The sequence below is a fragment of the Rhinoderma darwinii genome, chromosome 6, assembly GCF_050947455.1.
Source record: "Rhinoderma darwinii isolate aRhiDar2 chromosome 6, aRhiDar2.hap1, whole genome shotgun sequence".
Taxonomy (NCBI): domain Eukaryota; kingdom Metazoa; phylum Chordata; class Amphibia; order Anura; family Rhinodermatidae; genus Rhinoderma; species Rhinoderma darwinii.
The window spans coordinates 115,959,334-115,976,840 of NC_134692.1; the positions used below are offsets into that span (position 1 = coordinate 115,959,334).

General features: G+C 42.5%; 1 protein-coding gene across 1 annotated transcript in view; it reads left to right on the forward strand.

Moving 5' to 3' along the window:
• BMERB1 (bMERB domain containing 1) overlaps nt 1-17,507 on the forward strand; it is a 204,515-nt gene that overhangs the window by 142,997 nt on the left and 44,011 nt on the right. The window contains exon 2 of the mRNA XM_075830146.1: nt 5,084-5,207. Within this exon, the coding sequence (XP_075686261.1) occupies nt 5,084-5,207 (124 nt within the window). The remainder of the gene's footprint in view (nt 1-5,083; nt 5,208-17,507) is intronic.

Consider the following 17,507-nt stretch of genomic DNA (forward strand, 5'->3'; position numbering starts at 1 on the left):
CAATGTTTTGAATGCTTTTTGTTTTTGTCTTATTCAGTAATTCCCTATTCATCCATATTGGTCTCCTTTTATTCCCAGACACTTTGTTACCAGTGGGTATAAACTTACTACACGATTCATGTAATATATCTTTAAAAGCTCCCCATTTATCTTCAGTGTCCCTATTTACCATTACATGATCCCAGTCAACACGACTAAGTTCTTCCCTCAGTCAACTGAATCTTGCTTTTCTAAAATTCCAGGTTTTTGTTGCTCCCCTTCGGACTGTTTTATTGAAAATTATATTAAAACTTACCATATTGTGGTCACTATTGCCCAAGTGCTCCCGGACTTCCACATCTGATATTGTGTTTGGTCTATTAGATAAGACCAGATCCAGCACATTATCCCCTCTGGTTGCTTTATCAACCAACTGAGTGAAATAATTGTCTTGAATTGTGTATAAAAACTTCCAGCTTTTATCACATCCAGCAGCCTCTATGTCCCAATTAATGTCAGGATAGTAAAAATACCCCATAATAAGGGCCCCATTATTATTTGCTGCCTTTTTTATTTGTTGCAGCATTTCATCCTCAGTCTTTCCGCTATGTTCGGTGGCTTATAACAAACTCCAATTAGTAGTTTACCATTATTAATCGCTCCATGAATATTTACCCATAAAGACTCCACACTGTCACAGTCTGGTCTTAGACTGGGTTTTACAAACAGACAAACCCCTCCAATTTTTATCTTTTCTATCCCTTCCGAATACGGTGTGGCCCTCCACATTTGTTACCCAGTCATGGCTCTTATCCTGCCAGGTTTCTGTTATGCCCACTACATCATAATCCATGTCAGTCATTAGAATCTCCTACTCTTCCATTTTACTTGCAAGACTCCTTGTATTCGCCAGCATACATTTTATCTTACCGACACCTTTAACCCCTTCCCGACATTACGTCATGTAAAGGCAGTGCTTCCCGAAAAATGTTGAATACTTACGACAAATGGATAGCACTGGCTCAGAAGCTGAGTCGGTGCCATCATCCCCGGATGTCAGCTGTATCTTACAGCTGACACCCTGCTGTAATCGCAGGGACTGAAGTTAGCTTCGATCCCCGCCATTAAATGCAGCGTCAAAGGCGATCACTGCATTTAAGGTGTTTGCAGCTCATCGACACCCCAGCAATGAAATCCCCGGGGTGCTGGTGGTTGCAATGGCAACCGGAAGCCTAATAGTGACCTCCCGGTCTGCCTAGCATGGAAAACTTCCAGCCCCCCCCCCCCCCCATAATTTAAAGATTTTGCACAGGTCAGCATGGAAGTGATGAAACATTGTAACTTTTCCATTTGGACGGTCCATCGAGTTTTCAGGTGAATGATCTATTTACGATCTTAGTAGAAGTAGATGTTTGTTTAGGTCAACAGTAGTATCCTGTATATAATTAGTCAAATGAATGAATGAATGAATGAATGAATGAATGAATTCTCAGATAAATTATAATTTAAAAGGAGAAGCATCACAAACTGTTTCTTTCAAAAATATCTGTGGATATTCAGTGTACTAGGTAATGGAGAGGTCTTCTTAAGATATGTGTACACGCTAGCTGCATTTACGTCTGAAATTACGGAGCTGTTTTCAGGAGAAAACAGCTCCGTCATTTCAGACGTAATTGCTCGTACTCGCATTTTGCGAGGCGTCTTTGACGGCCGTAATTGTGAGCTGTTCTTCATTCGAATCAATGAAAAACGGCTCAAATTACGTCCAAAGAAGTGTCCTGCACTTCTTTGACAAGGCTGATATTTTACGCGTCGTCGTTTGACAGCTTTCAAACGACGACGCGTAAATTACAGGTCGTCGGCACAGTACGTCGGCAAACCCATTCAAATGAATGGGCAGATGTTTGCCGACGTATTGTAGCCGTATTTTCAGGCATAAATCGAGGCATAATACGCCTCGTTTACGCCTGAAAATAGGTCGTGTGAACCCAGCCTTACAGTACTGAGACTCACAGCCTTCTGTATGATGAGAACAACTCATATCTAAATATAACACACTTTGATAGAGCATAAATTTGACTATTTTAACCAAATTTCTTTACATTTGTAATTTTATACTGCCACCTAGAGTAGTCATTATGTATGGCATAGGTCCCTAAGTTTTTGTAGGTTGTGAGCCAAATACGTTAGGTGTTGCTTAGTCACACTGAATAGTAAAAGGATAGTGAAGTGATAGTGTATGAAATTTACTATTTTAACCAAATTTCGTAAAATTTTATTTTTATACTGCCATCTAGAGTAAGGATTATGTATGGCAGAGGTCCCCAACTTTTTGTAGGTTGTGAGCCACTTACAGGTGTTGTTTAGTCACCCTGAATACTAAAACAAAAAATCCTATCAAAGATATGAGTGATAGGTCTCGTACACTAGTGTTATCTGTCAGTTCTATGATTTTGACCCTGTTAATAATGAAAAAATTTTTTTTTATATAGAGCCAACAAATTCTGCAGCACTGGTAATTCTATGACATTCCTGGTGCCACTAGTGTAGAATAGTACCAGGTGCTGCCAACAGCTGGAGGGCCACATGCAGGGGGGTCAAGGGCCACATATGGATCCAGAACCACTGGTTGAGGAACACTGATGTATAGCTATAATAACACAGCTTGGATGCCTTTAAATTTACATTTTTATACAATTTCCCTAAATTGGCAGCTAAAGTAATGGCCAGCAGCCGGTATTCGCTATGATTAATAGCTGTGATAACTCAAAACGTGTAAACACCTCACCTCTGGTGTGTCCTGTTCTCTCATTATGTCTGGACATATGCTTGAAGAAGTTGTTTACTTTGGAAATGCTAAGGACTTGTTTACCTTGAAATTCATCCAATTTTCTTGATTTAATGAGAATTTTAAATACGTGAATAAAGTGAACCTAACTTTTTACTAGTATTTTTTCTTTGTGTCATTAGAGCAGTGTATTTCTTTGTGCATTAAGAAATATGTAACTTTTTGCTTGGCTACAAGTATATACTCCTGACCATTGTTGAAGGAAGAAGTTTGTTGAGATTTTTTTTTTCTGCAGGTCCTATAATCTTTTGCTGAGTTCTAGATAAATATTCATTTGTATTGTTGTAATCTACAACATTGACATTTGTTTTTGTCTGTCTAAATGAGCTCATTGTAGGATTGTCCACAGATGGTAATATTTGCTGCCGATCCAACCAGTGTTCAGATATTTGTGAGTATTGGGACACTCGCCAGTAAAGGGTCATACATACCGTACAAAGATTTTTAAAACCTTTAGGATTTTTTTTTCTACATTTCTATTAACTACTAACAATTTTCGAATGAATTATTTAGACATAGGTGTTGAAACGTTAATTATTTTCATGATGTTATGGCCACAAACTTCAGGCATGGTTTAATTCCTGCTATTATCACAAAAGCATATAGTATTATAAATATGTAATCTTTTTTATAAAGCAGAAATATATTCCATGACTAATATCTCCACAAAAAGAAACAAAATCAAAAGATACATTGAAATAAGTATTTTGAGAAATGATCAATTTACATTTTATCACAAAGATAATTTTTAGACGCACTTAACTTAAGAGTAACCCAAGTTTAAAAAACAGAAAATAAGGGAAAAATTATTCGGATCAATTTCAGAATTCTATAGTGATTTATTGTAGTGGAGAGGTGAATGCCAGCTTCTCTTGGGGTCTAATGTAGCGAACTGGTATTTCTTGATGGTCTATGGTAGTGCAGAAGTTAATGTCTGTTTCAAGGGTATTGGAGAGGTGACTGCATTCTTCCCAGGTAATCTAGAGTAGGGGATTGGTTAATGTCTGCTACCCTGGTGGTCTAGTGTAGTGGAGGGATTAATGCACAGTTTTCTGGTGTTCCAGAGTAGTGGAGGGGTCAATGCATGTCAGGGGCTTAGCTAAATGCCCCCCAACTTCTCTTCACGACCAACATCCATGGCCCACCTGTAATTTCAGCTGCATTGCCGGGTATCTTAAGTGACCCGTGGATGCAGCACTAGCAGCCATTGGCTCTTAAAAGATCAAGGGTTCAAGCCCCAAGACTTATGTTCCCCAAAAAATAATATATATACATATCGCAGACAGCATATCTATAAGACTGTGACCCCTAAAGCTACGCCGCTGGATAGGATTAGGTACAGCAGCTTATCAGACCGCATCACACATGATAGGATTACATACACTGGCCCAGCAGCCAGTATCACACATGATAGGATTAGATACACAACTCAGCAGACAGTATCCTGTGATAGACTTAGATACAGTGGCTTAGCAAACTGTATAACACATGATAGGATTGAGCCTCTTTGGCTTCAGGCGCAGAACTGGGTTCAGACACCGTTCAGCGTCAGGATGGTATGGGCACCGTGCAGACAATGTCCTGACGCTGAACGGTTTCAGGGCCCTGCGCTGCGCCCGAGGCTGAGGAGGGTAAAAATTTGGAGGAGTTACTGTAGTAACAGGGGCTCATGTAGTTTACTACTTACGTGATACATAAATTTCCTTCTGAAATAGTCATCTTTCAATTTCTGAGACCAACAGCTACTGACCTCACGTACCTCTCTGGAATGAATGAACAGATAAGTATAAGAAAGGCTGCAGCACACGCACAGGGAGAGACAGGTATACAGTACTACAGTATCTGTGCTTACATCATTTACAGGGAGAGACAGAGAGGCAGTACTATCTGTGCTTACATCATTTACAGGGAGAGACAGAGAGGCAGTACTATCGGTACCATTTACAGGGAGAGACAGAGAGGCAGTACTATCTGTGCTTACATCATTTACAGGGAGAAACAGAGAGGCAGTACTATTTGTGCTTACATCATTTACTGGAGAGACAGCACAATCGGTACCATTTACAGGGTGAGAAATAAAGAAGCCGTATGATGTGCCATATTATTCTGTAGGCTCCCTCTAGTAACGTGACCACTACATTGTGCTGGAACATAAGCAAAGAGATGATCTGCAGTACTATTCAGATAAATATTGAAGGAGCAGAGTGTAATATAGAGGATTCTTCTGTAATATAATGTGTCTCTTCTCACATTTAGATCAACTTGATATCATTTCCATGGCTGAAACAACCATGACACCAGACGAAATTGAACATGAAATGACTAAAATCCAGCGACTTCGAGAAGTCTTGGTCAGAAGGGAATCAGAATTAAAGTTCATGTGAGTTTTTCTATTTTGCTTTGTTTTTTAATGGCAATATCACATGTCACATTTAACATACAAAGCTTAGAAATGTTGAATAAGATGTGTATAATAAAACACATCTTTTATTTTAAGATCCTTATATTCTGCTACATTATTATACATACATCTGAAAAAAGAATGCTTCAACTTGCCGTTTAACGTGCCGATTAAAGTGTAAATCAGAGGTTTGAATTACCTGAAAACGGGTGCATAGCATTATGGTAATAGTTTAAAATCTATTGCAGTTTTTTTATGGTTTGCCTGGCACTTGAAATAAACCCTAGTATACACGAGTATACATGCTCCGCTGGAAAAAGACTCATTACAGAGATGGTGATAGGCGCTAATATTTTGCATACAAGCTCTGATCTAGAGGATGGTGCCAGGAATTATATTTCGGAATAAATCTCCACTTTGTCTGCTGACGGGTTGTAAACATAATAAAGTCTGTTTGTGGTTAAAACCCTTAAAGGGATTGTCCTGTATTAAAAAACAAGGGTCTGTTTATGTATTACATGAACAACTTATTAATTCCAATTGTCACTGTATAACTAAATGCAGATGAAATGAGGATCCTCCTCCACTCCTCCAGCAAAAACAGCAGATTGCTCATTGCCAAGGTCCAGTGATGTACCTAACCAAGAAATAGAGCATGCAACCACCATGGAGCCTGTAGTGAGAGGTGGCTGACACTGAACTACTAAACTGGCTTGCTGTGACAATGACACAGCATCTACCTGCAGCCACCACTAGGGGTGCTCACTGCAAATATATACATCTGTATGCAGTTATCTCCCCCTAGAGTTGTTTGTAGACAGCCAGAATATAATAATTTATGAAGTCAGAAAAACAGAGCTCCCCTATACAAATATATTATGAAATTAAATAGGACAGAATTTAACCTCTTAACGACATGCCACGTACAAGTATGTGGCAGCTGTTATGGGGATGTTTGAAGCAGTCTCACGGACCAAGCTCGCTCTATATTTAGCAGGTGACAGCCGACACCTCACTGCAAAGGGTGTCAAAGATCACTTTGATTCTGCCCGTTTAACCCCTTAGATGTCCCGGTCAATCGCGACCGCGGCCTCTAAAGCATTAGAATAAGAGGGACGGCCCCCTCCGACATGCCATCGCCCCCCCCCCCCGCACACGATGCAATTGCAGGGTGCTGATGGTCGTCGTGGCAGACTGAGGGCCTAATGAAGGCCCTCAGGTCTGCCATCTTTGTACTCCTATGAAGCCCTGCCTCCAGCAGGGCTTCGTAGGACACTGTAAGAAACAGGATATACTGCAATTAATTAGTATTGCAGTATATTATTTTTTATTATTATTTAAGGGATCCAACCATTGCTGGTTCAAGTGCCCTAGGGTGACTTCTAAAAAAATAAAAACCTGTTAAGTAAAGTATAAAAAGTATATATATAAAAATTACAAAAAAAAAACACCTTTTCCCTTTTTTTCCCCTAAAGTAATGTTAAAAAAATAATAGTTAACATATGGTATCACCATGTCCATAAAAGGCTGATCTATAACAATACAACATTATTTCATCCGCTCGGTGAACCCTGTAAAAAGAAATAATTTATAAAATTGCTGTTATTTCGTCACATTAGCTCCCTAATAAAATGGAATAAAAAATTACCAAAAAGTCACATGTACCCCAATATGGTACCAATAAAAACTAAAGCTCGCAAAAAAGCCTTCACACCGCTCAATCGACAGGAAAATTAAAAAAAAGTTATTGCTCTCAGAATATGGTGGCACAATTTTTTTTTAACAAATTGTTTTTTTTATACAAGTGGTAAAAAAATAAAATAAACATATAAATTTGGTTTTGCCGTAATCGTATCAACCCGTAGAATAAAGTGAACGTGTAGTTTCCACCACCTGATGGATGCCGTAAAAACGAAAAATGGCAAAATCGCTTTTTTTTGCCTTTTTCACCCCACAAATACTGTATATATATATATATACATATATTTTATTTTTATTTTTTTTCCCCGTTTCCCAGTAGGTTACATGGTACATTAAATGGTGTCATGAAAAACTATAACTTGTCCTGGAAAAAAAATTAGCCCTCATGTGGCTATGTCGACGAAAACAAAAAAAAGTTATGGCTTTTGGAAAGAGTGGAGGAAAAAACGAAAATGAAAAAACAAAAATTGTCCGTGTCATTAAGGGGCTAAGGACTAATAATGGAGTGGTGTAAATTAGCTTTAATAAAGGTATGGTACAGCGGAGCTACACGGTAGGTGAGGAATTGGACCCATTCTGAGTGTTGCTATCAGGTCCTAAGAGTTATGTGTACAGCTCTGCCAAGGTCCCTTCTAATGAAAAAAGGAGATGTCTCAAACTAGACAACCTCTTTAAGGTGAGCTGAAGTCTATACTCTAGTATAAGTAATGACATCCTTTTATTTAGTTTGTTGTCCACCTGGAATTACATTATATTTTTAAATGTCATAGTGTGTATACAGGAATAATGATTACATTCCTTTATGAATACATTAAAAGCGATATTCCTCTGTAAGATTCAGTGTTAGATTTATAGCCTTGTGAGTTTACAAGCAAGCATAAGTACAATTGTCAGCATTTCTACGGTTTACTGATATATTGTACGTCCACTTTTATTGCCACGGTAATTATTCAGAGCTATTTCATGAATTGAAAATACATTTGTCAGACAAACTCTTCTGAGTCAGTGGAAGGCGAATGAGTTTGATTAAAAATCCTGATGTATGTCCTTTGAGCCAATGCGAAAACTTGGAGTGTTCTTATGAAGATGGAGGTTCAATTACCATAGAAATTATTTTGCCTTGCGGAATGACTGTATCACAGCGGGCTATGACTACACATATATAGCGTGACACATTCATATTGTCTGATCTTCATTATTTCATGACGTTGATGCTCAAACAGATTCATCAAAACCTCTGAAATACACGTACAGTCAAAATATGGCAACATTAGTTATATGTACAGAAATTTTTTAAGGATCTTTTTAAAAAAAAATATATATATTTTATTTAATTTTTAACGTTTGCAAATAGTGTAAGAAAGGGTTGTGTTACACTTAATATTCTCATTCTGTGTTGCAGCTCAGTTAAGTGAAGATACAAATCATTTATCAGAATAAATAAGGCGAGAACACATTTTGGAGTGTCTAAAGGAAGGTGTCCGCTACATATATTTATATTTGGTAATATGTATAGCAAACAATTTGTCTTTAGGCATTTCCCAAGGCACTTGAAGTAGAATTTTATTTAGGTGTACATAAATACAAATCCAATGTAGAACAAAAAGGAGAGAACACAAGGGGCCTAAGATGGCATGACCCTGAACACTGCAAGAAAGGTAAAGCCTCCCGAATACCACTACAAATACCAAGCACAATACTTATGACTACAAGCCCTTTTACACCGGCCGCTTATATATATATGTATATATATATATATATATATATATATATATATATAAGCGGCTGGTGCAGCGAGACATCGTTGATCGGCGCTCATTTGCACTTGTCACACAGTGCTATGGATGGGGGCGAGCGGGCATTACTCCGATCGGTCGTCCCCATACTTTATTATCATGTCGGCAGCGCGTCTCCCTGGGAGATAATATTTCACATTTTTAAAACGATATGACCAGCAGATGATCGAGCATTTTCTCGATCATCTGCTGATCGTTCTCCTGTTTCCACAGGGCAATTATCGGCAACGAGCGTACTCTAAATGCTTGTCTGCCCGATAATCGTCCTGAGTAAAACCGCCTTATGAGTAGAGCCCACAATGTTGTTTAAAAAGAGTAAATGTATGTCCTCAAAAATATTAGATGGATGTAGCCTATAATATACTAAAATACCTATGTAATGAAGAAAGGTATACACATGCAAGATGTATGATGGTATCATATCAATGCAAGGATTTATAGAGCATGGATTGGAAAGTAATACTAAGTAATAAAAAAAAAATACTAATAATGCCAAACACACAGGGTGTAGAGATTGTAACGTGAGTTCTTACCCTTAGACATGATGTGGAGGTGTAAGGGGAGCAAAAGCACTGAAGTCTTTGATGTGCATTTCACTGTTATACCAACGTTTTACGCCTCGAATTACGCCTGAAAACACGGCTCAAATACGTCGGCAAACATCTGCCAATTCATTTCAATGGGTTTGCCGACGTACTGTGCCGACGACCTGTAATTTTACGCGTCGCTGTCAAAAGACGGCGCGTAAAATAACAGCCTCATCAAAGAAGTGCAGGACACTTCTTGGGACGTAATTTCAGCCGTTTTTCATTGACTTCAATGAAGAACAGCTCCAAATTACGTCCGTAATGGACGCCTCGCAAAACGCGAGTACGAGCAATTACGTCTGAAATGCAGGAGCTGTTTTCTCCTGAAAACCGCTCCGTAATTTCAGCCGTAATTGACGTTATCGTGTGCACATACCCTTACTCTACACCAGTTTTTGCTGTTTCGTGCTATAATTATTCTATCTACTTATAGATATTTGTATTAACATGAATTTGCATGAAATAACAATTCTGGAGCATTTTTTTCTTATAAATCTGCTTTGTGCCTTTCCTCTGTTATTCCCTATAGAAATGTATAAATAAATTGACAACAGGGTATTATCATTCTCCTTGTCAAAAGGATGTGTCCACACTGACACTGTCCAATCATCGCTGACAGTATCAGACTTTGTAGGGATACATCCTAATGACGAGGCCAATGGAAACTCTAAGTTGTCAATCACTCATTTAGGTCTGGGCAACACGGGAGACTTTTTGTAGCGCTACTGTAAAGGATCTGCCAGGCACAGCTTCGGGGTTAACTCCCTTAATTAATCAGTCAGCACCTGAATCTACATCCCTGAGACTGACTCCAGCTTCCACCACTCAGGCTGGCAGGCTTAGGAGTGGGAGAGCCTATCGCAGCCTGGCCAGACTCAGCTAGCTCCCGCCCTCTGTCTATTTATACCTGCATTTCCTGTTCCTCCTTGCTTGTTATTCTTTTTCGTGTGGTTTCCTGGCCCAGCTACAGCTCCTTCTATTTTGTTCCTGCTCCATACAGACCCTGGCTTACTGACTACTCTTCTGCTCTTCGTTTGGTACCTCGCACACTCCTGGCTTGACTCGGCTCGTTCACCACTCTGGTTGCTCACGGTGTTGCCGTGGGCAACTGCCCCTTTCCCTTGCTTGTATTCCCTTGTATGTTTGTCGTGTTTGTCGTGCACTTACTGAGTGCAGGGACCGCCGCCCAGTTGTACCCCGTCGCCTAGGGCGGGTCGTTGCAAGTAGGCAGGGACAGAGTGGCGGGTAGATTAGGGCTCACTTGTCCGTTTCCCTACCCCCCGGTCATTACATAATAACAAGCCCATACCTAGTCTACCCTGGTCCCTGACACCACTATGGACCCCCGTGAGACCCTGGCTCAGCAAATGCAGGGTCTCTCCCTACAGGTCCAGGCCCTGGCTCAGAGGGTCAACCAGCCTGATGCTACCTTGGTAGTTCCCCTCACCGCACCTCTTGAACCCCACCTCAAGTTGCCCGACCGGTTCTCAGGGGACCGGAGGGCTTTTCTCTCCTTTCGGGAGAGTTGTAGGCTTTACTTTCGTTTAAAGCCTAATTCCTCAGGTTCTGAGAGCCAGCGGGTGGGTATAATTATGTCCCGGCTCCAGGAAGGGCCCCAAGAGTGGGCCTTCTCCTTGGCTCCTGACGCCCCTGAACTTTCCTCCGTTGATTGTTTCTTTTCTGCTCTCGGACTTATTTATGACGAGACTGACAGGACTGCCTTTGCCGAGAGTCAGCTGGTGACCTTACGTCAGGGTAAGAGACCTGTTGAGGAGTATTGCTCTGACTTTAGGAAGTTATGCGTAGCTTCTCGGTGGAATGACCCTGCCTTAAGGTGCCAGTTTAGGTTGGGCCTGTCGAATGCCCTGAAAGACCTGCTAGTTAGCTATCCCTCTTCTGACTCCCTAGACCAGGCTATGGCTTTAGCGGTACGACTTGACCGACGTCTCAGGGAACGACAACATGAACGTTTATGTGTTTTCTCCTCCGACTCCCCCATGATGCCTCCCGAAGTTCCGTTGCTTCGTTCCTCCCCGAAAGACTCAGAGATACCTATGCAACTCGGGGCCTCCGTGTCCCCCCAACAACGTAGAGAATTCCGCAGGAAGAATGGTCTCTGCTTCTACTGTGGGGATGACAAGCAACAAGTGAACAACTGTCCTAAGCGTAAGAAGGCAGCCAGAGAACTTCCGCACCTAAGTGATCATCGGGGAGGTCACTTGGGCGCACAGGTATTTCCAGTAAATAGGAAACGTAATAAAATCTTGCTTCCCTTTCAGGTCTCTTTTGGTGGTAGGTCTGCTACCGGCAGTGCCTTCGTGGATTCAGGGTCCTCTACTAATATCATGTCTGTGGAATTTGCCATGTCTCTAGCTATGCCTCTGATTGATTTGCCTAAACTTGTCCCGGTAGTGGGTATCGACTCCACTCCACTTGCTAATGGTTATTTTACACAGCATACCCCTGTTTTTGAACTCCTTGTTGGCTCCATGCATTTGGAGCAATGCTCTGTACTGTTGATGCAGGGATTATCGTACGATTTGGTTCTAGGCCTTCCCTGGTTGCAGATGCATAATCCCACATTTGACTGGAATACTGGGGAGCTAACCAAATGGGGTAATGAATGTTGTACGTCATGTTTTTCTGTTAATTCTATTTCTCCCCCTGAGGAGGCGAATACGCTACCCGAGTTTGTTCAGGACTTCGCTGATGTTTTCTCTAGGGAGGCCTCCGAAGTGTTACCTCCTCATAGAGAATACGATTGCGCTATCGAATTGGTACCAGGAGCTAAGCTTCCTAAGGGTAGGATATTTAATCTTTCTTGTCCCGAACGTGAAGCCATGAGAGAGTATATCCAGGAATCCCTGGCCAAGGGTTACATTCGTCCCTCTTCTTCTCCGGTAGGTGCTGGCTTCTTCTTCGTGGGGAAGAAGGATGGTGGTCTTAGGCCATGCATTGACTACCGTAGCCTGAATAAGGTCACGGTAAGGAACCAGTATCCCCTTCCTTTGATTCCTGATCTCTTTAATCAGGTTCAGGGGGCCCAATGGTTCTCTAAATTGGATCTACGGGGGGCGTATAACCTTATTCGCATCAAAGAGGGGGATGAGTGGAAGACTGCGTTTAACACGCCCGAAGGCCATTTCGAATACCTCGTCATGCCCTTTGGGTTGTGTAATGCCCCTGCGGTCTTCCAGAATTTCATAAATGAGATTTTGAGAAATTACCTGGGGATATTTCTTGTAGTGTACCTTGATGACATACTGGTGTTTTCCAAGGACTGGTCCTCCCACATTGAGCATGTCAGGAAGGTGCTCCAGGTCCTTCGGGAAAACAAACTGTTTGCCAAAACCGAAAAATGTGTGTTTGGGGTACAGGAGATACCATTTTTGGGTCAAATCCTCACTCCTCATGAATTCCGCATGGACCCCGCCAAGGTTCAGGCTGTGGCGGAATGGGTCCAACCTGCCTCCCTGAAGGCGTTACAGTGTTTTTTGGGGTTCGCTAATTATTACAGGAGATTTATTGCTAACTTCTCGGTCATCGCTAAGCCTCTTACGGACCTCACTCGCAAAGGTGCTGATCTCCTCTACTGGCCTCCTGAGGCTGTCCAGGCTTTTGAGGTCCTTAAGAAGTGCTTTATCTCGGCCCCGGTGCTGGTTCAGCCCAACCAAATGGAGCCATTTATCGTGGAAGTTGACGCATCTGAGGTGGGAGTGGGGGCTGTCTTGTCCCAGGGTACCAGGTCCCTCACCCATCTCCGCCCCTGTGCCTACTTCTCCAGGAAGTTTTCGCCAACTGAGAGTAACTATGATATTGGCAACCGCGAACTCTTAGCCATTAAATGGGCATTTGAAGAGTGGCGCCACTTCCTGGAGGGGGCTAGACACCAGGTAACGGTCCTTACCGACCACAAGAATCTGGTTTTCTTAGAATCTGCCCGGAGGCTAAACCCGAGACAAGCTCGATGGGCGTTATTTTTTACCAGATTCAATTTTTTGGTTACCTATAGGGCTGGGTCTAAAAATATTAAGGCTGATGCACTGTCGCGTAGCTTCATGGCCAGCCCTCCTTCGGAGGAAGATCCTGCTTGTATTTTGCCTCCAGGTATAATCATTTCCTCGATCGATTCTGATTTAGTCTCTGAAATTGCTGCTGATCAAGGTTCAGCTCCCGGGAACCTTCCTGAGAACAAGCTGTTTGTTCCCCTGCAATTCCGGCTAAGGGTACTTAGGGAAAATCATGACTCCGCACTATCTGGTCATCCAGGCATCCTGGGTACCAAACACCTCATTACCAGAAATTATTGGTGGCCTGGGTTGCCTAAAGACGTTAAGGCCTACGTCGCCGCTTGTGAGGTTTGTGCTAGGTCCAAGACTCCCAGGTCCCGACCAGCGGGCTTACTGCGTTCGTTGCCCATTCCCCAGAGACCTTGGACACATATCTCCATGGATTTTATCACCGATTTGCCTCCATCCCAAGGCAAGTCGGTGGTGTGGGTGGTGGTAGACCGCTTCAGTAAGATGTGCCACTTTGTGCCCCCCAAGAAACTACCCAACGCCAAGACGTTGGCTACCTTGTTTGTCAAACACATCCTGCGTCTCCATGGGGTCCCTGTCAATATTGTTTCGGACAGAGGGGTACAATTTGTTTCATTGTTTTGGAGAGCCTTCTGTATGAAGTTGGGGATTGATCTGTCCTTCTCCTCTGCCTTCCATCCTGAAACCAATGGTCAAACGGAGAGGACTAATCAATCTCTAGAACAATACTTAAGGTGTTTTGTCTCTGACTGTCAATATGATTGGGTCTCATTCATTCCCCTCGCCGAATTTTCCCTTAATAACCGGGTCAGTAACTCGTCAGGGGTCTCTCCCTTTTTCTGTAATTTTGGGTTTAATCCACGGTTCTCCTCCGTTTCACCTGGTAGTTCCAACAATCCCGAGGTAGAGGTCGTTCATCGGGAACTGTGCACAGTCTGGGCCCAGGTTCAGAAGAACCTAGAGGCGTCCCAGAGCGTACAAAAAACTCAGGCTGATAGAAAACGTTCTGCTAACCACCTGTTTATGGTCGGGGATCTGGTGTGGTTGTCGTCTAGGAACTTGCGTCTCAAGGTTCCGTCCAAGAAGTTTGCTCCCCGGTTTATTGGGCCGTATAAGGTCATTGAGGTCCTCAATCCTGTCTCCTTCCGGCTGGAGTTACCCCCATCTTTTCGTATACACGACGTGTTTCATGCCTCCCTCCTTAAACGCTGCTCCCCGTCCTTGGCTCCCTCGAGGAGACCTCCTGTTCCCGTCCTCACCCCTGAGGGGGTGGAATTCGAGGTGGCCAGGATTGTGGACAGCAAGATGGTCCAAGGCTCCCCCAGTACCTGGTCCATTGGAGAGGTTACGGGCCCGAGGACTTGGGTACCCGCCCGGGATGTTCACGCTGGGGTATTGGTCACGAGGTTCCACCTGCGTTTCCCCAGTAAGCCAGGTCCACTTAGAAAGGGTCCGGTGGCCCCTCATAAAAGGGGGGGTACTGTAAAGGATCTGCCAGGCACAGCTTCGGGGTTAACTCCCTTAATTAATCAGTCAGCACCTGAATCTACATCCCTGAGACTGACTCCAGCTTCCACCACTCAGGCTGGCAGGTTTAGGAGTGGGAGAGCCTATCGCAGCCTGGCCAGACTCAGCTAGCTCCCGCCCTCTGTCTATTTATACCTGCATTTCCTGTTCCTCCTTGCTTGTTATTCTTTTTCGTGTGGTTTCCTGGCCCAGCTACAGCTCCTTCTATTTTGTTCCTGCTCCATACAGACCCTGGCTTACTGACTACTCTTCTGCTCTTCGTTTGGTACCTCGCACACTCCTGGCTTGACTCGGCTCGTTCACCACTCTGGTTGCTCACGGTGTTGCCGTGGGCAACTGCCCCTTTCCCTTGCTTGTATTCCCTTGTATGTTTGTCGTGTTTGTCGTGCACTTACTGAGTGCAGGGACCGCCGCCCAGTTGTACCCCGTCGCCTAGGGCGGGTCGTTGCTAGTAGGCAGGGACAGAGTGGCGGGTAGATTAGGGCTCACTTGTCCGTTTCCCTACCCCCCGGTCATTACAGCTACTGATTGATTTTAACTATAGAGTCACAGATGCAGTCCACAAGATTGCTGTAGCTCTACAGTTAAAATTTGTTGCATTACAAAAAGTCAGGCCTTATTTATAAATTCCCAGGAGAAATAACAGGGGAACGTCACAACACAGAATTTTAAGAAAAGGTGGTCCAGAATTATTTCATGAGTAATACAAGGATTTACTATAACAGACAAGTCAGGTGGGTTGACAGTTCCTCTATAAATACAGCGACTCACAGGTGACGTCTTCTCTAAATCTAGACATTCTCTTTCTTCTCCTTCTGGTTCAGACCACTCTTGACGAATTCTCATGATAATTGCAGAGTTTGCTGTCAACACATCTTTGGCCTCTTGCTTCTGCAGCCACGCCCAGACAAAAAGTCAGAACATAGACCAGACCCCTAAATTAATCAGACTCCCTAAATTATTCATACACCAAGCCGGATTGATTAAAACTAATTAGACCCCAGATCAGACTTCCTTAATTAATCAGACTTTTTTAATCAATCAGATCCCAGATCAGACCCACTAAAGTATGTAGATCCCAGACCAAACCCCTCAAATTAAACAGACCTTAGATTGATTGCAGTAATAGTATTTCCTAAACCCATCTCGTGTTGTACATTTACAAAGCCAGTTGGGAATATGCATAGGGATGTGCCTGCACCATCACCCACAGGAGTCAGCTATAGCTAACTGCTGACATCCCACAGTAATGGTCAAGATCGGAGATAACACTGATCCTGTACTTTTAACCCCTTAGATGCCGCAGTTTATAGCGACTGCAGCACCTAAGGGTAATGACAACCCTTTATCATCCCATTGGTGACCCTGCAATGTGATTGCTGCAAGCTTATTAGTTGCTGTGGCAACTAGGGGCCTAAAAGAAGCCACCACGACTGCCATCACTAAGACCCTATTAGGCATTGCCTGAAGCAATAAAAAAATGGTTGCAAAAGTGCACATACCCTTTAAATAGTACATTAATAAATAAAAAATAAAGTTTATAGAAAGAGCTTCTGATTTAATTCACAAATAGTGAAAATAGTAATCACGGGGCATTCATTTTTACTATATTTATATATGTGACAGGCACTATTATATATGCTCTCTGATTGGGCTCCATAATATGGGTGTCATGACTTGCACTATGATTTGGATACAATGGCAAGCATTATTATAAGTTAATTGACTGCCACTATTTTATGATGGATATAGTGCCCATGTAACTGTGGCAAGCACAGTTGTATGGGCACTATAGATATTGTTATATTGAAACCACAAGTTATATTGACACTATTATATTGGCACTGGGACTCCTACAATTATATGTACACTATGACTAGGACTAATATATGAGCACTGATATGGATGATGAGAATAATATATGGGCACTTATACAGCTGGTTCTGTTATATAGCCACTGAATTACTATAATTATATAAACACTACAGGACAGCAGTATTTGGGACTTTTGTTTTTTTAGTCAGTGTATGTTAGTATCATCTGGTAGTGTATTAGGGGGACACTGTGTGGAGGTATACGGGTAGTGTGGTGGTATTTTGTGGACACTGTATGGGAATGGATGTATTATTTGCACACATTATGACAGTGTTATACAGACATTGTATTACAATATTAATTAAGGAAGGGATGCCCACCAGATTTTGGGTCTGGCCATAGTCTTACCTAAGGCCAGCCCTGAATACAGGTAATAAATATTTATTGTTTAAATGCAAACCGCTATAATATAGACCACAGTAATCTCAGATGCCAATGTCCGAAATTTAGATGATGAATAGAATTTCGTACTTGTCTGAGAACATGGACCACAGCTGGTAACTTTTGGCAGCTTTCTTGTAATTTGCCGAAAGCATAAATCTCATTTGTAATGCCTTGTTAATTTTATCATTCTCTATTGATAAATAAAAAGTAGAAACCTATATGGGAGAGACAAGGACCAGAGACCCGTGACTTCCAGGGGTTCCTCCGGACATTTTGCACGTTGTTTGAGGAGCCTGGACGAGTCTTCTGTGCTGCAGCTTCCTTGCTGAACTTACGCCAAGGAGACATCTCTCTGGGCAAGTACGCCAT